Source organism: Prunus mume, linkage group LG4 (assembly GCF_029339155.1).
Source record: "Prunus mume cultivar Tortuosa linkage group LG4, ASM2933915v1, whole genome shotgun sequence".
NCBI lineage: Eukaryota > Viridiplantae > Streptophyta > Magnoliopsida > Rosales > Rosaceae > Prunus > Prunus mume.
Window position 1 is genome coordinate 13,003,654 of NC_142701.1, and position 24,667 is coordinate 13,028,320.

At 36.3% G+C, this 24,667-nt stretch overlaps 4 protein-coding genes and 1 pseudogene across 5 annotated transcripts; 3 read left to right on the plus strand and 2 right to left on the minus strand.

Moving 5' to 3' along the window:
* The first annotated feature begins 1,078 nt into the window (after positions 1-1,078).
* LOC103327686 (putative F-box protein At5g52610) lies at positions 1,079-8,110 on the plus strand (annotated as a pseudogene).
* Positions 8,111-12,903: 4,793 nt separating this feature from the next.
* LOC103327683 (putative F-box protein At5g52610) lies at positions 12,904-14,071 on the plus strand. Its single transcript, XM_008230047.3, has one exon. The coding sequence runs from the start codon at positions 12,909-12,911 to the stop codon at positions 14,043-14,045; it is 1,137 nt and encodes a 378-aa protein (XP_008228269.2). The 5' UTR covers positions 12,904-12,908; the 3' UTR covers positions 14,046-14,071.
* Positions 14,072-15,599: 1,528 nt separating this feature from the next.
* Positions 15,600-16,896, minus strand: LOC103327682 (F-box/kelch-repeat protein At3g06240-like). The gene has a single exon (XM_008230046.2). It carries the CDS (start codon positions 16,769-16,771, stop codon positions 15,641-15,643), a length of 1,131 nt encoding a protein of 376 aa, XP_008228268.2. The 5' UTR covers positions 16,772-16,896; the 3' UTR covers positions 15,600-15,640.
* A 1,247-nt stretch (positions 16,897-18,143) lies between these two features.
* On the plus strand, positions 18,144-20,560 carry LOC103327681 (Ribosomal protein L34). The gene is made up of 3 exons (XM_008230045.2): positions 18,144-18,466; positions 19,749-19,848; positions 20,294-20,560. The coding sequence occupies exons 1-3, from the start codon at positions 18,202-18,204 to the stop codon at positions 20,364-20,366; spliced, it is 438 nt and encodes a 145-aa protein (XP_008228267.1). The 5' UTR covers positions 18,144-18,201; the 3' UTR covers positions 20,367-20,560.
* Positions 20,561-21,329: 769 nt separating this feature from the next.
* On the minus strand, positions 21,330-23,230 carry LOC103327798 (uncharacterized). 2 transcript variants are annotated; one of them, XM_089050908.1, is made up of 4 exons: positions 23,142-23,230; positions 22,800-22,960; positions 22,548-22,677; positions 21,330-22,415 (listed from the first exon to the last, which is right to left on the minus strand). In XM_089050908.1, exons 2-4 carry the CDS (start codon positions 22,930-22,932, stop codon positions 21,581-21,583), a joined length of 1,098 nt encoding a protein of 365 aa, XP_088907034.1. In that variant the 5' UTR covers positions 22,933-22,960; positions 23,142-23,230; the 3' UTR covers positions 21,330-21,580. The 2 variants fall into 2 exon arrangements, with proteins under 2 accessions (XP_088907034.1, XP_008228386.2); XM_008230164.2 differs by lacking the exon at positions 23,142-23,230 and having other exon boundaries at positions 22,800-23,124.
* Positions 23,231-24,667: the final 1,437 nt, after the last annotated feature.

A 24,667-nucleotide genomic window follows, 5' to 3' on the forward strand; every position in this document is an offset into this window, starting at 1 on the left:
ACATACACCCCTATATACACCTCCCCACTGTGGATGCTTTTACATGGCTATCTTTCCGTGATGGTGGGAAAGGCTTGGAGAGTAGTGGAATGCTTGGGTTCCTATATTGTTAGTTTAGTGGTTCAATTTCATTTTAAATTAGATTTCCATGAATAAAAATGTTAATTATTATTGTATGTACGATATTTTCTTTTTAAATTGAGCTACAAGGTCCTCACACGATATTGCATCTGTATATATAAATCAAAATGTAGAGAATGATGAAATATTCAAAATACCGAAAAATGCCTTGGTTAATACAAACATTAAGAATTGAAATTATTAATTAAATAAACATAATATGATAAATTCACACTTTTTTATATTTAAAAAAAATTAAAAAAAACCAAAATCAGATAATGGGTCCTATTTTTATGAAACACAATTACTCATTATCTTTTTTAATTCTAAAATAAATAATATAAAAAAATAAAATCAATTGGCACACGCTCACACGTGTGTGCCAATGGGCTAGTATTATATAAGCATCGATCACAGCACGGTAAATTAGTGATTTACATTCATGCATTGTTCATACAATGTGCACCAACCCGTATAAAGAAATTGTCGATAAATTTGTTTATATTAATGGGCTTAGCATAAATTTCTTCCTATATAAATGGTGTCACATAATTTCAACCGAAAAAAAAAGGTGTCACATAAAAGTTTGGGCCACATAAAGAAAGTGTCCATCATTTCCATAATATTTGAGAAAATTTCTTGATTTTTGGTTATATTGAAAGGACCAAACTCTTGATTCTAGTCCTAAGTTCCTAACCTACCTCCATCTCCACTTGAGCTAGCTAATTCCAAGAATATATGAATTCTTTCTTTTCTGCAAGAAAAGGTACAATAAAAATAAAATTCAAAATAAACCCCCTTTTCTTTTGTATCACTAAATGAACTTTTGGTGATGCTTTATTTTAGGATGCCAATTGAATTACTTCCACATGACTCATTCACACAGATCTGTGTATTTTAATGCTTCTTGGACTCTAAATTTTCTAAATTATTTTTCTTATGATTTTCTCTTCGTGAGATGGCATCCACCACATTACGCAAGAAAGAAATCTTAACAGACATCCTAGTTAAACTACCTGCAAAAACCCTCGTTCGGTTTCTGTGTGCATGCAAGTCATGGAGTGATTTGATTAACAGCTCGAGTTTTATCACCACACAGCTTAACAGGAATGTCACCAAACACCTCCATGTCTCTCTACTTTGCCTCCACTATCTCGATCTCAAACGTCCTTTTGAGTTCTACGAAAACTACGAGGATTACCCAGATCTTAAATGAGAATTGGAATGGTCACTTTTCTCCAATGAATCTTTTGAGCATTGCTTCAAGTTAAACCATCCCTTGGGGATCAAGAAAGATTATAGGGTATATGGCTCAAGCAATGGCCTAGTTTGCATTTCAGATAACAAATTGGACACCAAGAACCCTATACACATATGGAACCCCTCGATTAGGAAATTTAGAACCCTTCCAATGAGCACCAACCACAACATTAAATTTTGCTACATTGCTCTCCAATTCGGGTTTGTTAAAGTATAAGTGTGTTAGTTGAGTATTTGTATTGAATTAATTGTGAACCATTGGATCACAGTCCAATGGACAGCTAAGATGTACCCTTAGTTGTAGTAATGAATTGTGCCAAGTGTAGCTATCTCATAGGATAGTGAAATTGATGGCTAGATTTGAATGATGTAAATGGGAATATTCTATTCCCAACAGATTTATTTTGTTGCACAGCTGGTGCGTGACTAAGTGAGAGAATAGACCCAATTTTCTCATCTTCCTCTCCAAGCTCTCTCTCTGTTTTCTCTTCTTACCTGAGCTCCTTCTACCAATAATCCAAATAAATCATATCATAGTCTAAGTATTCTAACATGGCCTCAAAGCTAGGTTCGATTGTTTAAGCTGGGCATTTGAATTTGTGAAGAAAGTGAGCTATGTTTTTTTGATGACCTTGCTTTCTTGGAGATCTGTGTCTAACATGGCAGGGTCTGGAGATGGTGAGCTGCGAGCTCCGATCTTCAATGGTGAGAACTATGAGTTATGGAGCATAAGAATGAAAACTATTTTCAAATCTCATGGGTTATGGGAACTTGTTGAGAAAGGGATAGAGAGCTCAGATTCGAAGGGAGCCGATGAATCTGATGCGAAGAAGAAAGAAAAAGAGGAATCAAGTGGTGTTGGGAAGATGATTCTCACTGAGATCCTGATGAAAGATGCTAAGGATTTAGGGCTGATTTAGGGAGTAGTTTCTGATGAGATCTTCCTTGGATTTCTCATGAAGAATCGTCTTAAGAGGCTTGGAATATCCTGAAGCAGGAATTTCATGGTGATAAGCAGGTAAGGAGTGTCAAGTTACAAAGTCTCCATAGAGAATTTGAATATACTAGAATGAGAGAGGATGAATCATTATCTACTTATCTTACAAAATTGTTTGATCTGATAAATCAAATGAGAGGCTATGGAGAAGAGTTGTCTAGAGAAAGAATTGTGCAGAAAATGTTAATTAGTCTGTTGCCTGTGTATGATCTGATTTGTTCTGTAATTGAGCATTCGAGGGATCTAGAAGCAATTGAGGTTCAAGAGGTGGTTGCCTCATTGAAGAGCTTTGCACAAAGGTTGGAGAGACGTCATGAGAACAAGACTGAGAAGGCTTTTGCTAGTCTGAGTGTAGATTCCAAATCAGCTAAGGTCACTAGAAATCAGAATAGCAAGCATCAGAAGAATTAGAAGGATAAGGGCCAAAAAGTGGGATAACAAACCCACTGATGGAGCTAAAAAATTCTTGCAAACATTGTGGGAAATTGCATTTTGGAGAGTGTCGATTCAAGGGCAAACCGAAATGCTATAACTGTGACAAGTTTGGACACATTGCAAAAGACTGCTACAGAAGAAACCTGTGCAGCAACAGCTCCAGATGCTACTCAGGTAACCTCTACACCAACTATGTTCTATGTCAATAATGCAGCTGACAAAAGGTCCATGGAAGATGTATGGTGTTTGGACAGTGGTTGTAGTAACCATATGACTGGCAGAGAAGATGTTTTGACTGATATTGATAGGAGTATAACAACAAAAGTTGCAATGGGTACAGGACAGTTAGTCGATGTTATTGGAAAAGGAAGCTTGATGGTTGAAACTAAGATGGGAAAAAGATATATGTGAAGACCCGTTTTTAAATAAATAAATATATATATATATATATATTTGCTGCCTATTTAGTTATATATTTAAATTGATTATATATATTGTTGTTTTACCATTTTAATAATTATATGTATTTTATTATATTAAATATGTATAAGAATCTGATTTTGTGTCTAAAGACATTCGAACTAAGATTATAACTGGAGAGACACCACATGGATGGAATGTCCACACATATGGTAGATTAAGATATTTAGATTGTATGTATAAGAAATTTCTGGTCTAAGAAAGGAAGTTTTGAAAGGAGGACATCATTCGTCTTATACAATTCATCCTGGAGGGACAAAGATGTATCATGACCTGAAACGTAACTTTTGGTGGAGTGGCATGAAGGGAGATATAGAAAAAGTTGTACCAAAGTGTCTTACATGTTAGCAAGTGAAAGCTGAACATCAGAAACCGCTAGGTCCATTACAGCCATTACCAATAGCAGAGTGGAAATGGGATCATATAACCATGGATTTTGTTACAGGTTTACCTAGATCTCGAAAGGGACGAGATGCAGTATGGGTTATAGTGGATCGTTTGACCAAATTTGCACATTTCATACCAGTCAAAACAACATATTCTATTGAAAGTCTTCGAGAGCTTTACATTCGAGAGATAGTAAGATTGCATGAAATTCCTATTTTTGATTGTATCATATAGGGATTCCAAGTTTACTTCTAAATTTTGGGGAAGCTTATAGAAAGCGTTAGGTATGCAACTAAATTTCAGTACTACTTTTTATCCCTCACTCTGTTTAATTTTTTCAGATGAATTAGTGGGCAAGACAAGGACTAAACTAGTTGAGGCTGAATTAGATGAGAGTGTTCGAGCTATTTTTATTGTAAAGTTGTAAGATTTGGATCTATTTTTTTTATATAAGAGAAGTTTATTTTAAACTCATGTTTCGACATTCTATTTATTTTATTTTACTTTTTATTTTCTCACGAGCGCGGGGTTTCCTCCGACAGTGTGACAATATATTAAGGAGGTGATGTTAGTATCTGGTCTCAAGGAAAACCTACTCAGTGTTGGACAGATGATGGAGCATGGATATTTCCTGATTTTTGGAGATAACAAGGCAGAAATTTATGATGATTGCTCACTCTCTAATCTGGTGGCCAGGGTGTAAATGAAGGGAAATAGAAGTTTTCCTTTGAAACTTCAAACTGATTTACATTTTACATTAAAAGCAAGTATAAGTCAATCAACATTGATTTGGCATAGGAGAATGGGACACTTAAATTTTCAAAGCCTGAAATTATTGCAGAACGAGGATATGGTTCTTGGTGTGCCAGAAATTAAGAACACAAGTGAAGTGTTTGAGGGGTGCACTTTTGGAAAACATTGCAGGAAGTCTTTTCCAAAAGAAGCAACCAGCAGGGTCCCAACTCCATTAGAATTGGTACACACTGATGTGTGTGGACCAATGCAAACTATTACAAAAGTAGGAAACATGTATTTTCTTACCTTTATAGATGACTATACTCAAATGTGCTAGATCTATTTCTTGAGATACAAATATGAGGTATTAACTGTGTTTAAGAAGTTTAAGGCTACTGTTGAATTGTAAAGTGGTTATAAGCTTAAGAAATTGAGAAGTGACAGAGGAAGAGAGTATACCTCTAATGAGTTTAATAGATTTTGTGATGAAATGAGGATGGAGAGGCAGCTTACAGTGGCATATTCACCACAGCAGAATGGTGTGGCTGAGAAAAAGAAGAAAACCATAGTGGAGATGGCTAAGTGTATGATGTTTGAGAAGAGTATGCCACTTAAGTTTTAGGCAGAAGCTGTTAATGTTGCAGTGTATATTCTAAATCGATGTCCAACTAAAGCTTTGGACAAGAAAACGCCATTTGAAGCCTATAGTGGAAGAAAGCCATGACTTAAACACTTAAGAGTGTTTGGTTCTCTGTGCTATGCACATGTTCCAAACCAACAGAGGCAAAAACTGGACTTGGCAAGCAAAAGGTGTGTGTTTCTAGGATATGGTAGTTGTGAGAAGGGGTATATACTGTATAATATTACCACTGGAAAGGTGATTATCTCAAGAGATGCGGTATGCAATGAGATGCTAGCTTGGATTAAAATGCATAGCAAGAATGCAATGTGTCCATTCCACTTACCGAAATGGTGTCTGAAAAGGAGAAAGGGATTAATGACACAGCTATGATGCAAGCAGAAAACTCAGTTGAAAATGATGTGTTATTAGAAGACAGTGAAGAAGAATCTGCAGTTGACACATGTGCACATGATATTGATCAAACTCCATTGAAATACAAAAGTCTTACAGAGGTATATGAGAGATGCAATATATGTATTATTGAACCAGAAACTTTTGAAGAAGCTATCAAAGATGCATTATGGAAAAAGGCCATGGAAATTGAGCTTGAGATGATTGAGAAGAATGATACTTGGGAATTGGTAAAAAGGCCGTCTGAAAAGCCTGTAGTTGGAGTCAAATAGATCTATAAAGTCAAGCTAAATCTTGATGGGTCAGTTCAGAAAAATAAAGCAAGACTTGTAGCTAAAGGCTACACTCAAAAGCCTGGAATAGACTTCAACGAGACATTTACACCAGTTGCTCGACTTGATACAGTTAGAACATTAATTGCTTTAGTTGCTCAGAAAAAGTGGAAGCTATTCTAATTCGATGTGAAGTCAGCATTCTTAATTGGAGTGCTACATGAGGAAGTGTATGTGGACCAACCACCAGGATTTGGGATTAAAAACAAGGAAGATAGAGTTTATAGACTTAAGAAGGCCTTGTATGGTCTTAAACAAGCTCCAAGAGCTTGGTATAAAGAAATCAACTCATATTTCACAGCTGCAGGATTTCAGAGAAGTCCCAATGAGGCTACATTATATGTGAAAACTGCATAAAGTGGAATCCTCATAGTTTCACTATATGTAGATGATATCATCTACACATGAAGTTCTAAAGAATTGGTGATGAGTTTTAAAACTGAAATGATGAAGAAATATGAAATGACTGATCTCGGATTATTGCACCATTTTATGGGTTTAGGTGTGATACAAGCTGAGTCCTACATCTTCTTGCATCAGAAAAAATATGCAAGAACATTATTGGACAAGTTTGGTTTCAAAGATTGTAAAGCGGTTGCAACTCCACTTGCTATGAATGAGAAATTATCAAAGAATGATGGAAGTGAACAGGCTGATGAAAAGGTGTACAAACAGATAGTTGGAAGCTTATTGTATCTAACAACAACAAGGCTAGATATCATGTTTGCTGCAAGTCTCTTAGCTAGATATATGCATGGACCTACAAGGAAGCATATGGGGACTGCCAAGAGAGTACTTAGATACATTCAAGGTACTCTTGACTATGGCATAGCATATGAGAAGGGAAAAGAAGCAATGCTTGTTGGATATTGTGATAGTGATTGGTCAGGATGTGAAGATGATATGAGGAGTACTTCTGGCTATGCTTTCCATCTTGGATCAGGTGTTTTCTCTTGGGCATCAGTCAAGCAAAGCAGTGTAGCTCTATCCACAGCAGAGGCAGAATATATTAGTGTAGCAGAAGCTACAACACAAGCAGTCTGGCTGTGGTTTGTTCTATCTGATTTTGGTGAGGAACAAGTTGAAGCTACCCAAATTTTCTGTGATAACACTTCAGCAATAGCAATAACAAAGAATCCAGTACATCATGACAAGACAAGGCATATAAACAGAAGATTTCATTTCATCCGTGATGCTTTGCAAAATGGTGAGATTGATTTGTTATACTGTAAAACTGGAGAGCAGAATGCAGATATCTTTACTAAGGCGTTGGCAAGGGATTGATTTGAATATCTAAGGAGCAAGCTTGGAGTCATTTTAGCTAAAGACATAGAAGGGAGTGTTAAAGTATACGTGTGTTAGCTGAGTATTTGTATTGCATTAATTGTGAACCATTGGATCACAGTCCAATGGACAGCTAAGATGTACCCTTAGTTGTAGTAATGAATTGTGGCACGTGTAGCTATCTCATAGGATAGTGAAATTGATGGCTAGATTTGAATGGTGTAAATGGGAATATTCTATTCCCAATAGATATATTTTGCTGCACAGCTTGTGCGTGACTAAGTGAGAGAATAGACCCAATTTTCTCATCTTCCTCTCCAAGCTCTCTCTCTATTTTCTCTTCTTACCTGAGCTCATTCTACCAATAATCCAAATAAATCAGATCATAGTATGAGTATTCTAACAGGGTTTCACCCTAGGGTTAACGACTAGAAGGTTGTAAGGATGTTGCGTGTCCACAAAGACAATGTTTTCGCGGTCGAAGTTTATAGTCTCGGCACAGACTCTTGGAAGATGGTTGAAGAACATCCTCTTTGGTTAAAATGCACTTGGCAAAACCATAGAGGTACATTTTATAATGGAGTAGCATACCACATTATCGAGAAATTTCCTCTATTCAGCATTATATCATTCCATTTGGGCAGCGAAAAATTTGAAGAGTTCATAGCACCATATGCCATTAGATGTTGGTCGCGGCTGTATATTGAGGTTTACAAGGATCTAATTTGCTTGCTTTATTATTTGAGATTGTTTCATTGTGAGGAAGAAGGCATGTCACAAATTGAGTTTTGGGTTCTGCAAGAAAAACAATGGAAAGAAATGCATCCTTTTATTTATCCTTCCAACTACTACTTCGTAGTCGGGTTTAGTATAGATAATGAACTATTAATGGAGAGAAGCAATTATGGTAATGCTCTGTATTTGTGCAACTATGAATCGAAGCAAGATTGTGAGACCGGGATTGAGTTGGCCATCTTGAGAAATGACCCTAAGCAGGTCTTGTTTGTATTTACCTACATAGAAAGTTTGATTTTACTCAATTGTTAATTGGTGAAGAGATGTGTAACTTCTGGCACGACCAGTTGGAGTTGGATTATACATATCTAGAATATTGGAGGGTTTGTAGTCTAATTTGAAAATATCCATACTTTAATTAAGTCATATCAAGACTATCTTCGATTGTTTGCTAACAAGATGATAAAGACAATATTGACATCACATCGAGATGATATAATGAGACTATCTGTGATATAATCGTGGTATATGAGAGCATTCCAAACATTAAAGAAAGGGGTATCACTACAATAAATAGTTTTCAGGGCAGGTTATGAGGAGCAATATTGGCATCCGAAAATAAAGCATCACCACATAACAATGAGAAAGCAATCAACAACAATAAATCTGAAGAACAACCATGTGGATAAATATGGGCATTTTGGTGACATTCGTACTAAGTAAGATGTATGCTATATATATATATATATATATGCACAGAGAGCTTCTATTGAGGGATATCTCAAATTAGCTTATTTCAGGGACACCTTTGTAGGGCCCACTTCATATTGTATTTCACTAATCCAAACCCTTTATGTTTTTGTTTGAGCTTGGTCGAAGTCCGACCATGAGTCTTGGAAAACCAATAGGCCAAAATGCAAATTAGTGGCTCAATCTTACGCACGATGTTCCACCATAATCTAGACCAAGAACTAAGAAGTCGAAACTCATCTTCCAACAACGAGCTGAAAACATCTGACTTCCAAAGTCGGAACATCTGGAACTTCTGAAGTGGATGTTTAGTTGTGGTTAAAATTCAGCCAAGGTTTTCGATCAACCAAGATCAAGGTCTCTGATCAGCCATGGTCAAGTACTATGATTAGCTAAGGTCAAGTATTCTAATCAACCTAGATCAAGGCCTTTGATCAACCAAGATCAAGGCCTTCGATCAGCCGGATCAAACCCAACTCCAAGTCGAGGTCGAGCAACCCCAAGTCAGGGTGGAACCTAACTTCAAGTCGAGGTGGGAACCCAACTCCAAGTCCAGTCAAGCAATTCCAAGTCACCGACATCAGTGGGTGTTTCAACCAAGATCAGAATTCCATAAGTTACAATGTCAAGCTAAAGTCTCAGAGGTCCAAGCCCAAGCCACATATTAGAACCCAAGATTTTCGGAAGATCGCATGCACGTGACAAAGGCTTCATAAGGAAGAAAATCAAGGAGATTGACTACAATCCGGAGTATACCAAAAGAAGAGAGAATCAAGCAATCAGAAGGTCTCTATCACTGTGATCCGCAGACTTGAAGGCTTCCCAAGGAAAGATTTTGAACGAAGTTATGGCCAACCTAGGGGCTGACGGATGCCCTTATATAAACCTCATCAGATGAAGAGAAAAGACACACATCATTAGACACACAAACCTATTTTTCGTCTCACACTTTTCCTTCCCTAAACTTAGGATTTTACTTTTCATGCACTTAGTGCAGCAAGTTCTTCCGTTTCTTAGTGTAAGTTTACTTTCTTGCAATTTACATCATCTTGTCTTTTAAATTCAAGTTTATTTCCATTGTTTTACTTTCATTATTATTGAGTTTAATTTAGTTTATCGTTCTTATTTCATTCTTCATTTAATTTACGTTCGTTTATTGCACTTTAATTCTTGTCTTTAAGTTTAATCGCATCTTTTAATTGAATTTGCATCATTATCATTAAATCTCAAAAATATTAAAATACCCATACGAAACCTAACCATTCTTGACCCCGAGGAAGTGAAAGAACTTAGGCCAAAATGAGGTTCCTTGCTTGGCCGATCAATCGGCTGGTTAGAAGTTAGAAGCGCGAACACAACAATCCAACTTTTTCCATTCAAGCCAATCAGTGGCTTTGTGGTGACACGCTACGCAATCGAAGAGAAGAAGGACCAAAAGTTTCTTCCATCGGCCACCTCGGCCAAAAAGAGGGAAACAATTTTAGATTATCATTCAAAGATCATCTCTACAAAAAATCACTTCAATCCGATATCGTTTGACCACTCAATTGTGTTATTGAAATTTTAGTACTTTCTTAAAGCACTGTGTTCATTGATTTTGTAGGATACAGTTGGATGTCGAAACGTTTTCCAATTTGTCTATTTTTTGCAAGGATGATCTATAAATGTAGAATTAAAAAATAAATGTTTGGATCATTGGAAAAAAAATCGTAGGATATCCTAAAGAGTGTCCCTCAAATAAAATTATTTAAAGGATCCCTCAATAAAAGGGGACTATATATATATGACGTTAAAAGGAACAAATTATCTTGTTTTTTAGCAATTGTCATCCAGGTGGTTGTTTGCAAATTGTGGTTGCAATTGTCTGGCGCCTCTATTTGGTAATTTTGAAACGCGAGGTGCGAGAATTTCTCATGTTGTGCGAGCTTTCCTATTCTGTCATTTTTAGCCTATTGTGTAGGGTTTTTGTTTCCTATACTTCAAGTTGTATTGTAACCCAAGTCCCATATGGTATAAATAGGACTTTTCAAAGCTATATTGTAACCCAAGTCCCATATGGTATAAATTGGACTTTTCAAAGCTATGTTAAACAATTTAGAATAGAAGAAGGCATCAAATTGGGTGGGTTTGAGCAAGGGTGTGAGAAGAGAGCAATGCTTTGAATAGGGGCAAATGGGGTTTTGTTTGATTGTAAACAAAAATTGTTCTTATTCTTCTAGTGAAATTTCTCAAGGAGGTCACCATAGATGCACATTGTTGAACTTTTATGAACTCTTGTGTTCTAGGGTAGTGTTTTATTTTGGTGTTTATGTGTGTGTGATTCTTCGTGGTTGGTTGTTAGTTTTTTGTCTATTGATATAACAAGGTCTTGGGTGTGCCCTAAGTACAATAATATTGACAACATATCAAGATGATATCGATATAGTGATACAATTTGCTACACTAACCGTGGTATATACGATATTTTCTTTTTAAATTGAGCTACAAGGTCCTCACATGATATTGCATCTATATATATAAATCAAAAGGCAGAGAATGATGAAACATTCAAAATACCGGAAAATGCATTGGTTAATGCAAACATTAAGAATTAAAATTATTAATTAAATGAAGATAATATGGTAAATTCACACTTTTTTATATTTAAATTTTTTTTAAATAAAACCAAAATCAAATAATGGGTCCTATTTTTATGGAACATAATTACCCATTATCTTTTTTAATTCTAAAAAAATAATAAAAAAAATAAAACCAACTGGCACACACTCATGCGTGTGTGCCAAGGGGCTAGTATTATATAAGCATCGATCACAACAAGGTAAATTAGTGATTTACAATCATGAATTGTGCGTACAATGTGTACCAACCTGTATAAAGAAATTGTTGATAATTTGTTATATTAATGGGCTTAGCATAAATTTCTTCTTATATAAATGGTGTCACATAATTTCGACCAAAAAAAATAAAAATGGTGTCACATAAAAGTTTGGGGCACATAAAGAAAGTGTCCATGCATTCCATAATATTTGAGAAAATTTCTTGATTTTGGGTTATATTGAAAGGACCAAACTCTTGATTCTAGTCCTAAGTTCCTAAGCTACCTCCCTCTCCACTTGAGCTAGCTAATTCCAAGAATATATGAATTCTTTTTTTCTGCAAGAAAAGGTACAATAAAAATAAGGCCAAATTGTAGTAATGGTCTTTGGACTATGCCCCAACTTTACTTTTCGTCCCTCGCATTGTTTTGTTGTTACCGTGGTACTTTAATTAGACCTCATGTTGCATTATTGGTCTTTCCGTTAATTTAGTTAAACTTTCTGTCAAAATTAAGGGCAAATTGGGAAATTCATAATATTTTTTTTTCTCTCTCTCTCTTTCGCTCTCTCTTTCCTTTGCACTCTCCCACTTCCCCGATGATTTCTTCTTCCCCAACCCCAGCACCCATGACCCAGAACCCTCTACCCTAGCTCGCAACCCCAACACCCATGAACCCGAAACCCAGCCCCTATCCTCCACTCCAGATTTGATCAGAGAAGCAGAGGCATCTTTTCTTTTGCTTCTGGATTTGTGAAGAGAAATTGGTTCAATATTTGAAGGAGGCTGAAATGATGGTTCATAATGACATTCTTCCCAAATTAATAGTCTGCCATTGAACAAATTGCAAAAGCCTTATCATTGAACAAATAAAAGTCCCAAGAACGGAAAACCATCAAAAGAAATTTCTCTCTCCCGCAACCCTCCACTTTCTTGTTTACTTTGGATTTGCTAGCTTCTTGGTCAGGTGTATTGATATGCTAAGAGAAGTTGGTCACTTCCTATAGCTATGTGTTTAATGTTTATGTATTGGAAGAACTGTAGCTATGGGTTTGTGTCGGGGGGTTAATCATTTCTCTCTCTCTCTCTCTCTCTCTCTCTCTCTCTGAGAGAGAGAGAGAGAGATAGAGATTTAATTTAATTTTATAATTTTTTGTGTGAAAAGACATTTTTGCTCATGCCAAGTAGGACTTGTTATTGCCATGTCATCATTTTTAATGGAAAAGTTGACAAAGATGACGGAAATGACGTTTTCTGAAACTGGATGCATAATTAAAGTACCACGGTAACAACAAAACAATGCGATAGATGAAAAGTAAAGTTGGGGCATAGTCCAAGGACCGTTGCTACAATTTGGCCTAAAAATAAAATTCAAAATAAACCCCCTTTTCTTTTGTGTCACTAAATGAACCTTTGGTGATGCTTTATTTTAGGATGCCAATTGAATTACTTCCGCATGACTCGTTCACACAGCTCTGTGTATTTTAATGCTTCCTTGGACTCTAAATTTTCGAACTTATTTTTCTTATGATTTTCTCTTCGTGAGATGACATCCACCACATTATGCAAGAAAGAAATCTTAACAGACATCCTAGTTAGACTACCTGCAAAAACCCTTGTTCGGTTTCTGTGTGCATGCAAGTCATGGAGTGATTTGATTAATAGCTTGAGTTTTATCACCACACAACTTAACATGAATGTCACCAAACACCTCCATGTCTCTCTACTTTGCCTCCACTACCCCGATCTCAAACGTCCTTTCGAGTTCTACGAAAACTACGAAGACTACCCAGATCTAAAACGAGAATTGGAATGGTCACTTTTCTCCAACGAAACATTTGAGCATTGCTCCAAGTTAAACCATCCCTTGGGGATCAAGAAAGATTATAGGGTATATGGCTCAAGCAATGGCCTAGTTTGCATTTCGGATGACAAATTGGACACCAAGAGCCCTATACACATATGGAACCCCTCGGTTAGGAAATTTAGAACCCTTGCAATGAGCACCAACGTTAAATTTCGCTACATTGCTCTCCAATTCGGGTTACACCCCGGGGTTAATGACTACAAGGTTGTAAGGATGTTGCGCATCCACAAAGATGATGCTTTCGCAGTCGAAGTTTATAGTCTCAGCACAGACTCTTGGAAGATGGTTGAAGAACATCCTCTTTGGTTAAAATGCACTTGGCAGAACCATAGAGGTACATTTTATAATGGAGTAGCATACCACATTATTGAGAAATTTCCTCTATTCAGCGTTATGTCATTCGATTCAGGCAGCGAAAAATTCGAAGAGTTCATAGCACCGGATGCCATTAGATGTTGGTCGCGGCTGTATATTGAGGTTTACAAGGATCAAATTTGCTTGCTTTATTATTTGAGATTGTTTCATTGTGAGGAAGAAGGCATGTCACAAATTGAGTTTTGGGTTCTGCAAGAAAAACGATGGAAAGAAATGCGTCCTTTTCTTTATCCTTTCAACTACTACAATGTAGTTGGGTTTAGTATAGATAATGAACTATTAATGGAGAGAAGCAGTTATGGCAATGCTTTGTATTTGTGCAACTATGAATCCAAGCAAGATCGTGAGACAGGGATTGAGTTGGCTATCTCGAGAAACGACCCTGAGCAGCTCTTGTTTGTATTTACCTACATAGAAAGTTTGATTTTACTCAATTGTTAATTGGTGAAGAGATGTGTAACTTTTGGCACGATTATACATATCCAGTTGGAGGGTTTGAGTTGGATTATACATATCCAGATTATTGGAGGGTTTGTAGTCTAATTTGAAAATATCCATACTTTAATTAAGCCATTTCAAGACTATCTTCAATTGTTAGCTATCGAGATGAAAGACAATATTGACATCACATCAAAATGATATAATGAGACTGTCTACAATATAATCGTGGTATACGAGAGCATTCCAAACATTAGAAAGAGGGATATCACTACAATAAATAGTTTTCAAGGCAGGTTAAAATTCTTGACAGTGAGTTATTAGGGCATCTGAAAATAAAGCATCACCACATAACAATGAGAAAGCAATCAGCAACAATAAATCTGAAGAACAGAAAAGTAGATAAATACGGGCATTTTTGTGACATTCGTACTAAGTAAGATGTGTGCAATAAATAAATAAATATATATATATGACATTAAAAGGAACAAATTTTCTTGCTTTTTAGCAATTGTCATCCAGGTGGTCTTTTGCAATTGTCTGGCGCCTCTGTTTGATAATTTACGAGGTGCGAGAATTTATCCTGCCACGTGAGCTTTCATGTTTGTCGTTTTTAGCCTATTTTGCAGGGGTTTTTCTTTTTCCTAGTTCAATTTGTATTGTAAGAAATTAAGGGCGGTTACTGTTCATGTGAATACCATCTGCTTTAGCAAATTTTTTTTGCTTTCTCACCCATTACCATGACAAACAAGGGCAATTACTATTCACATGAGCCAATTTTATTTATATATATGAGATTAACAAATAAATAAATAAATTGTTGGGTATGTATAAAAAAGAAAATCTGAATTTTTTAGTTATTTTTCAGAATTTTTTCTTTTTTTTTTTCTAATTTATTTCTTTGCTTATGTCAGTGCCTTCATGCAGCAGCTCGGCATGTTCTTGCCTTAAGACATGCTCAATCTTGGTGGAGCCCACCTTATGGCCAGATTGCAATTGATTGGTGAAATGAGATTTTCCTGCCCAGTGCCAAAAGCCACTGCTGGAACTGCTCTAAGTTGTAACCCAAGTCCAATATGGTATAAATTGGACTTTTCAAAGCTATGTTAAACAATTTAGAATAGATGAGGGCATCAAATTGGGTGGGTTTGAGTAAGGGTGCGAGAAGAGAGCTAGGTTTTTAATAGGGGCAAATGGGGTTTTGATTGTAAACAAATTTTTATTTATTTTAGTCTTCTAGTGAAATTTCTCAAGGAGGTCATGGTTGTGTGCGTGATTCTTCATGGTTGGTTGTCTGTTTTTTGTCCATTGATAACAAGGTGTGCCTAAGTACAATAATGTTGACAGCATATAAAGATGATATCGATATGGTAGTATGTGAGAGTATTTCCAATATAATTTTGTATCCCTATATCATGTAGGCAATATTGACTAAAAAAAAAAATTCATGTAGCCAACTCGACTTGTGCAGGAAAAATAAGAAAGAAAAATATATAACTATGCTTTGCACTTCATCTTAAATAATTTCTCATAAATAATAACTCAAAACACACTCTAAACATCTACTTGGTTGCGCCACAAGTTACAAATATATCTCATTAATAATCGAGAAAACCTAAAGTTTCTACGTAAGTAATTGCAAACAATAATTCATTTTGACCATAACGCATGTAGGCCAACTTAATACCTGTTTCACGAATCTGCCTGGATTCATAATTACACAAATACAAATCTGCTGCGCCCACTGTGAAATCATTCTTTTCGAGTAAGAGTTCATCGTCAACACTGATCCCCATTGTTGAATAGCAGTGATCAGAAGAAAAAACAAAAGGCCTCAATTGTTTCCACCCTTTCTTTTGTAGAACCCAAAAATCATTTTTATCCATGCCCTCCTCCTCGCAGCAATAATTTCCATAGAGCAAGCAAATTTGTTCCTTGTAAATGCCAATGTGTAACCCCCATATACCCCAAATGGCATCAGGAAGTACGAACTCTTCGAATTTTTCGCTGTCCGAATCGAAGGAAACAATGGTGATTATGGGGCATTTATCAATAATGGTGTATGTAACTCCATTCAAAAATGTGCTTTGATGATGCTCCCAAGTGCATTTTAACCAAGGAGGAACATCTTCAATCATCTTCCAAGAGTTTGTGGCAAGACTATAAACCTCGACGGCGAATGCTTTGTTGTCCATGCACATCATCCTCACAACCTTGTAGTCATTAACCCCGGGGTGGAACCCGAATTGGAGAGCAATGTAGCCAAATTTTGTGTCGTCAGTGATGCTCAACGGAACAGTCCTATACTTGCCAATGGTTGGGTTCCATATGTGTATACGGCTCTTGGGTTTCAATATTTCATCCGAAATGCAAAGTACCCCGTTGCTTGAACCGTATATCCCAAAATGCTCTGTGCTCCCTAAGGGATGCTTTAACTTGAAACGCTGCTCAAATGTTTCATTGGAAAAAAGTGACCACTGCAGGTCTTGTTTCACAAAAGGGTCGTCAACATCGAATTTACGTTCGAAATCTTGGTGGTGGAGGCAAAGTAGAAAAATGTTGTCACGTCTTGTTGCATTTAAATTAAAATGTGTTGTAACAAAAAGTGAGCTGCTAATCAAATCATTCCAGAATTTGCACGCGCAAAGAAACCGAACAAGGGGCTTCGGAGGTAGCCTGAGGAGGATGTCCATTAAGACTTCTTTGTTAAAACCTGGTTTGGAAGACATCCTGAGATGGATTTGTTTAATTTTTGCAGAAAATGCAATGACTCACTTTTGATGTTGGTGATTCGCAAAGCGAAGGAATGAAATTTTGAAACGAAATTAAAACATAAAGGGGAAAAAAACAAGCAAACAACCAAATGAAGAAAAAATGGTTTTCAGGCTAGGGCAGGTTATGAGGAGTAAAGAGTGACTAAAATTCTGGTCAGGACGTTATTGAATGGATTAGGGTGACCAAGTAATTTAATTAGCATCCTAGAATAAAGCACCACCACATGGCAATGAGAGAGCGATGAGCAACAATTAATCTCAAGAAAATGCACCGGGTTCTTATATTAGTTTTTCGTTTATCAATATAAGTAAGGTGATTTGATCTTGAAAAGAGAGATACCGCTAAACTAATTACTAGTTGGCATTCTAATACTCATCCACATATCCAAGGAATTATGTAAAGACAAAATATTTTTAGTGATTCGAAGGGAAAGGATTTGTTGTTGTTTTATTTTTAATATAGGGCTCAAACAAATTTTTAGGTCCAATGTTATTGTAACTTTCATCATCATGCCATGTATAAAAATAGGTTAAGACCGAACAAAATGAGTAATTTGTGATGATGCTTTGGTCCAACGCTTGAGCGGTTGAGGGCAGATAGGTATGGGCATTTTTGTGACTTTCATAACTAAGACATGTGTGAAAATAAAGCTTGGCCCCCATACTAACCACAGTTTATTCTTACTTCCTCTACTAAGGCCCCGTTTGAGATTTTTTTTTTTGTCAAAAATCTGTTTTACTTTAAAGTTAGACAGTTTAATGTGTTTGGTAAAAATAAAATATTTCAATTATTTTAAAAGCAATGGCTTTTTGACAATAGTTTTTAAAAGCAGACTTTGGGTTGCTTTTCAAAGTTGCTTTCAAAAGAAGCAGAAATGAACATTTAATGAACTTTTTAATTCCTAAAATACCATCATTCAGATTTTTTTTTTCCTTAATTGTTGTAATGCCCCTAAAAGTACGGTAAAATATTAATATTATTTTGTTATCAAATGTTTGGTGTGTCATTTTACTCCTACCGTTAAGTCCCTTAAAAATTCTGTACGTGACAAAAAATTGAAGAAATCACGTAGTAGCAAAGCTATTAGTTTTCGCAGTTTTCACAAAATTATCGACAAACTTGACAATAAAGGGGAAAATGAAATACAAAACATTGGCCAAAGGAACAATGTAGGTTATCGTGACTTCCGAAGAACAACGTGGAATTTGTAAAAAGAAAGTATAGTTGCTTACTCTTTGTTATGTGTATGTAACTTATGTTTGTATCCAACGACAATAAAATTGATGTCGTCCTTGCCGCTCTGTTTTCACTTTGAAGTCCACGTACACTCCTCCCCTGTCTCTCTAATCGCTTTAGCAGAATTAGCTCCATCTTCTTCAAAGAAATGGCGTCCAAAACCCTAATTCGAACTGGAGCTTCCCTAATGAACCGCATCTTATCCAAACCATTGCTACACCCGAACCCCAATTCGAATCACCAGATTGTATCTCACGGCCTCGAAATCACTCCCAAGCTATTCCCATCTCTTTCAAACTTCGACACCTCCTTCCGTTTGCCCCAAAACGACGCCGAATCGCTGAAACGGGTCTCCTATGAAGGGCTTGTGTACCCTTGTGGCCTCCCTTATCTCCCGTTCTTCTTACCTGACGGTACTTTCTCTCTCTCTCTCTCTCTTTATTGGTTTATGCTCATTTTTGGATTGTACGGTATGTTTGTACCCTTTTTTTTTTCTTTTTTTTTTCTCCAGTCTATTGGACTAATCGACAGTTTGGTTGCTGAGAAACTGTCGGAAATATATTAAAATCAGCAGTTTTGATGATTTGTGCGTTTTTAGGACTGTACAAAGCTTACAGCAAATATTTAGATTGTAAATATTTGCACCTTAAGCTGAGAAATTTCGAGACACAGCAGCCATAATGGCGAATAGGAATGGAAATTTTTTTTTTTTGGTGTGCACTGAGTTCATCAATTTCGGTTTTAGTTTCAATCAGGATAAACGTTTCACTAGTATTACACCTTATGTTCTGAGTTGAAGATGATTTAGCTTGTATGCGGGTACCTCTGATTTGTGCCCACCTAGAGGTTCCCATTTGATAAAATTTGATGGGTTGCGAATCTGAAACTTATTTAGTCTCATAAGCTGGGATTTCTAACAATTTAATGGATTTTGTTCTTGAGGCTTAATGTAAGTTGCACGAAGCATTTTCTTTTGTAACTGGCATATTTATGTTTTTAGGCAACAAGTATATTTTCTTTGTCATTTCTTTTTCTGATCTTATTGCCAAAATGATGGGAACCTAATGTTTCTAATCTTAAAGATGGGGTTTAACTATTATTAGTCGCTCTAATTATGATAGATTGATAATCTGTCATGACCATCACATAGAGAATGAACGTATGCTTAAATTCAGTAGATTGGTTTCTAAAGTTTATATTTTGAGTTTTAACAGGAACAACAAATCTACATCATTTCATAATCCTAATGCTAGCTAGGTGTTCATGCGATGTGATTTATAGGTTTAGGCTTATGCTGGACAAAAAGTAATTGTTTCTGCGCTATACAATGTTTTCTGGGAGAACCTTGTAGATGGAGAGTGAATTCTTCTAGCATTACGAAATAAGATGTTTCATTTTACTTCCATATTGGTGTCAAGCTGTGTATTTCAGAACAGATTTGTGTAATTTTTTTGTTTTTTGACATTGTGCGGTTCTTTTATTTCTTCCTCTGTTAAATTATGATTGTCATAGTAGACTGGGAGCCCAACTTCTGATGTTTTAAGTACCCAAAAGAAAAACTTCTTTGTCCAAAAGATAATGTCTACCAAGTATGCCAACAGGATAATAGTCAACTTGTACAGAAAGTAATTTGACAGTGACTCCAATTTTGTTTCCTTTTGGTCCTGCTTAAATGGTATATGTTTTATTCCTCAGGAGATGATTCTTCATCATCAGAGCCAATGCTATTATTTCCAAAGCGGACGTTCCAGCCTAGTACCATCCGACGCAAGAGGAACCATGGATTTTTTGCTCGGTCTCTCTCTGTCTCTCTCTCACACACGACACACACATACACACACTCACTAGTGATCTTTCTTTTAACGTATAGTTTTAGGCTGCTTTTTGGAATTAGTATTATGATTTTAGTTATGGGCAAGTAGATATATAATGCAAATTTAAGGTTTATCCATTTATGAAGGAAAAAGTGAAAGGCGTTTGATTTAAGGGCTCCCGATTTCCAATACTATTTTGGGATCATTTTACTTCTTTTCTGTGATAGGCAAAATTAGTTTCAGCATATTACAGGATGCGATTCACTTCTCTGGATAATGGGTCATTAAAATATGCCAGTGATCAGTAGATTAATGCTATCAGTTTCTCTTCTCTTATTTTTCAAGTTTCAACTTGGCAAGAAAGATAAACCAGTTATCAGTAGATTTTCCATGCATGACTAACATAATATTTATTCACATGAACAGCAAGGCAACCAAGGGTGGACGGAGAGTAATTGCTAGAAGAATAGCGAAGGGTCGATCAAGAGTTACAGCTTAGCATCTCTTTCTCTGGCCTAGTCTTGCCTCGGAACCTAGTCTAGAAGCTTTACCTTGGATCATGGTAATGTTTGTTCTTTTTGTAGTTGCTTAGCCTTCTTGTACTGAGGCTTCTTAACTGGAAACAGAATTTGTTCGATGACATTTTCTTCTCGCAACCTTGAGGGTTCCAGCTATTAAATCACGTTCCATGTATTTATGCTTGTCATAAATTTCTTGTTACCTCAGATTTTCATAATGTTTGAGTTTAATAGTTGTCATTTTTTTTTTCTTGGGTGATTCTGGTTTGGCATATGTCGCTGTTGTACAAGCGTTCGAACAAGAGTCTTGAAAAGCGAGGCCATGCTTATGAATACTGGCCTGTATTGTGACTGAGTTACAATAATAGCAAGAGAGGGAAGCACAGCTTACAAAAACGCTTGCACTTCCTTTGAATGTTTGAATAGAATTTGCAAAATGCTTGTGAAGAGTAAAAGCCCCTTGTGCCGTACACACTTGATGGGACACTGATTTGTAATTTTACAGGGGACGTGTGATTGCATTCTATGTTTCACCAAAACGACACATCGTTTAAATTACCATTTTCTGGAAGGATCACGATATGTGGTGGGAGATGCCAATATGACTAATCTATCAGTAAATCATAGATGATTTAAAACCATTCGACAAAATAAATAAATAAATAAAAGATTATTAAAATCAAATGTGGTCATTTTACCTATTAACATTTTTTCTTTTCTTATTAATGGGGTGGGGTTTTCGAAGTGTGAATATCTTTTCATTTTTCGATATTGAAAAAAGAAATATCATTAAATTAAGAGCTAATTGTCTTTATTTTTTTTTTAATTTGTGGATGTATAGGCAATTTTTGGCCTAAATCTCATTTTTAAGGTTGGGCTGTGGGCTGCATAAGATTTGTCTTTATCTGGTGTTCTTATATACAAAATAATAATGAAGCAGGTGCTAGCTTAAATGGAATACAAATAAATATGGGAATATAATAACATGTGAAAGGAGGTAGATATGGGGCTTCAACAAACATTACTCCCTAAGGAGCCTGAACTAGCAACATTTAGGTTTTCTAGTAATGGGAATAGCGTCACCTTATGCAAATGTCAAGAAATAAATATATGCATTTTTCAGGTTTATGAATATAAATCCAAGTTTCCAACCATACAAAATACCTAATTTGAATTTATTACCATGTCTAGCTAGCTAGGCTTCCAAAACATTAGGGTTTGCGATGAATTGGGTGCTCGATAAAGGTGACAAGGATGAAGATACCGATAACGGGGATGATGATGAGGAAGATGATGGCAATGGAAGTATGGCATCAATGCACTCCAATTGACTGGATAGAAACTGAAGATCTTGAGGATAAGCTCCATGAGTAGATGGAAAACATGATAATTTGGCAAGTGAGTCAAGGTCTTGTGGATCAGATGGGTAACACGGCATCCTACAAACATTACCATCAAGGATCTCACACAATTTAGGCAGTGTGGGTAGAATTGAAGGGTTTTCATATACTGCTGGTGCTGATGATGCCATACTAATTGGAACCATAAGTTCATTACCAATATTATAATGTGCAGCTGCTTCATCAATGCTGAAATTTTGAAGATGTTGATTGGGATCAAATTGATGATGGGGTTGATAGCCTAAAGACCATGAGGACTCATATGAGGAAGAATTTGATGGCAATTGGAAGGGAGAAGGAAAATGATGAACGAAATTGGAACCGTAATTGGTCTGGTCTAACTTGATGAGATTGATGTTATTATGATCACCATGAAAATTGAAACCTTGAGGCATTGGATTTGGAATGGGAAGGAATAGCTGGTCTTGTTGAGGACCCAAATTAGGGTTTGTGGTGAGGGTGAAGAAACTTTCCTCAGAATTACCACTAGGGTTGTGAATATCATGAGAAAAGGAGGCCAAGGCAGGAATAACTTCATGAGGGATGAGCTTCTTTTTTATGCTTGAGTTCCAAAAGTTCTTCACTTCATTATCTGTTCTTCCTGGTAGGTGCTTGGCTATCTGAGCCCATCTGCTTGCATGAAGAATGTAATTAACATATCACAATAATAATGAGGAGATGATCATCAATTGGTGGATGCTCAAGCTATATATAGATGGTGATGATATAAATAATCAAATAAGTTACATGTAATATATGTACCTGTTGCCTAGAATGCTATGGAGTTCAATGATGAGAGCAGCCTCTTGGGGAGAGAAGCTCCCACGTTTTAAGTCAGGTCTCAAATAATTTATCCATCTCAGTCTGCAGCTCTTTCCACATCTCTGTAGGCCTGCCTCATGGAATTCACCAAACCCAAAAGTTACGAGAAATATAGGAAAATTTAGGTAACAAATTAAAATGGATTAGCAACCAGAATCGCACCCAAACCAGAGAGAGAGAGAGAGAGAGAACCTGCAAGTTTAGGAACTGAGCTCCAGCAGCCATGGCCATATGTTGTAATGTAGTTTATGAGTTTTTCATCTTCTTCTGGGGACCATAACCCCCTCTTCACTTTCTGTTTGTTGCAGCAGGAGTGATGTCCCATCTCTCTCTCTTTCGTTCACAAAGCAGTACTAATATTGCAGCCAATGGCAAAAGAAGATAAGTATTGTGTATATATACAATTGCAAAACAAAAGGAAAAAGTGATTACTATAGAAAAAGAAAGCTAGCTAGCTAGCTAGCTCTTTATCTCTAGCTTAAAGTTCAACTTCTGTGTGTGCGTGAGAGAGAGAGAGAGAGAGAGAGAGATTACAAGAAGAAACAGTGAAAATGTAGCTAGTGTGACTTAGTTAGAAAAGAGAAAAAACTTGGATGCATGACATGAAAGCGCAAGTACAGTGAGGTGGTGAATTTAATGTTTGGAGCAGTACTATAGCTAGCAATATATATATATATATATATATATATATATATATATGGTGGTGGCCCCTTAATTTAGGGTTTGTGGCAAAGGGCTAAAAACTGCAGCACCCTTCTGCTAGACTTGTATGGCTTATAATGGGTTCTTCCTTTGCTCACTCAGCGATGGGCTGGCATGTACACGTGTCTCACATGCAGAGCCTCTGTATATGCCGGCCCCAATCTCGGCTTATCTCCCCAGAGAAGATCAAGTTCAGTCATTAACATTAGCAGGGTGTGATTTGGATTTGAGTTAAAGAAAGTAATAATATTAAAATGGATTGAAATGTCCGAGTGTTTTTTTTTCTTTCTTTTCTTGCTTTTTAAGCAAACAAAGCTAACATCCACGAGAACCGCGCAAACAACCAAGATTAATTATCCCATCCAACACTAATCATAGATTTAATTACAATAAGAGTCAACCCAAGTACACTAATACACTAATCTGCAGCTGTCTAGCATTACCACTAACCACAGACGGTCATTTTATGTGAAAAATGAAATTCACAGAGGAAGTGATTTTGCCTTTCCACACGTGCACAGACAAGTTGAGAAATTAAAGTTGTACATGTTGTGATCTTTAGGAACTTACCTAAAAATAAGGGAGCTGATTTTCCCACTCCTCTTTTATCCACTTACACCTATCTATTTTCTCAACACCTGGTCGAGCTTTTGGGAAAGGTGTACTTAGAGAGATGAGCATCGAACTTCATAAGGCTGCCACTCATTATGTCCTGCAAAATTGTAATGAAGCTTTTCATTTGTCCAGTAAGAATTCTTAAACACTATAATTTCTAAGTGTATTTAATAAGTTACTACCTTTGTTAAAAATTGTACGTTCCCACTCATCTTTTCTCTACTTACACTCCATTTTTTGTTATAGTAAAAACTATTAAAAAACAAAAGAGAGTGTAAGTGGACAAAAGGGGAGTGGGAAAATCACCACCCTAAAAAAATTGTTCAAAAACCAAACAGCTTTCTCCTTGGATTGTTGTGTTCCTAATTGTCTTCCTCAAATAAAAATCTTGTGTGGTTGTAAAATATCTAATCAATTGGGTAAGGAGAGGGACATTCGAACTTGGGTGAATAGTGGGGAGCACATCTGCTCTATCCATTTTGGCTAAGTTCATATCTACGAATGACAATCTGAGTTTGATCCCAAGTTTTCTTATCATGCATGTCTTCACCAACCAAATGCACTATGTGAAGGATTGTATATATAATCAATGTGGTCAAATTGTTCCCTTTAATTTCGAACCAAAAAAAATTTGTTCCCTTTGAACATAAAACTAATTGGCAAGGGACGGAAAAGGTAAAAACACTAAGGCAAAATTTTCATCCATTGATATATATATAGAATGCTCTCAATAATCCGTCATA

Coding starts and splice junctions, on each gene's coding strand:
- LOC103327682 (XM_008230046.2), bottom strand. CDS start 16,771: ATGTCTTCCAAACCAGGTTTTAACAAAGAAGTCTTAATGGACATCCTC.
- LOC103327683 (XM_008230047.3), top strand. CDS start 12,909: ATGACATCCACCACATTATGCAAGAAAGAAATCTTAACAGACATCCTA.
- LOC103327681 (XM_008230045.2), top strand. CDS start 18,202: ATGGCGTCCAAAACCCTAATTCGAACTGGAGCTTCCCTAATGAACCGC. Junction 18,467..19,748: donor CCCGTTCTTCTTACCTGACG/GTACTTTCTCTC, acceptor TTTATTCCTCAG/GAGATGATTCTTCATCATCA. Junction 19,849..20,293: donor AACCATGGATTTTTTGCTCG/GTCTCTCTCTGT, acceptor TCACATGAACAG/CAAGGCAACCAAGGGTGGAC.
- LOC103327798 (XM_089050908.1), bottom strand. CDS start 22,932: ATGGGACATCACTCCTGCTGCAACAAACAGAAAGTGAAGAGGGGGTTA. Junction 22,678..22,799: donor CTCAGTTCCTAAACTTGCAG/GTTCTCTCTCTC, acceptor TCCATGAGGCAG/GCCTACAGAGATGTGGAAAG. Junction 22,416..22,547: donor CATAGCATTCTAGGCAACAG/GTACATATATTA, acceptor TCATGCAAGCAG/ATGGGCTCAGATAGCCAAGC.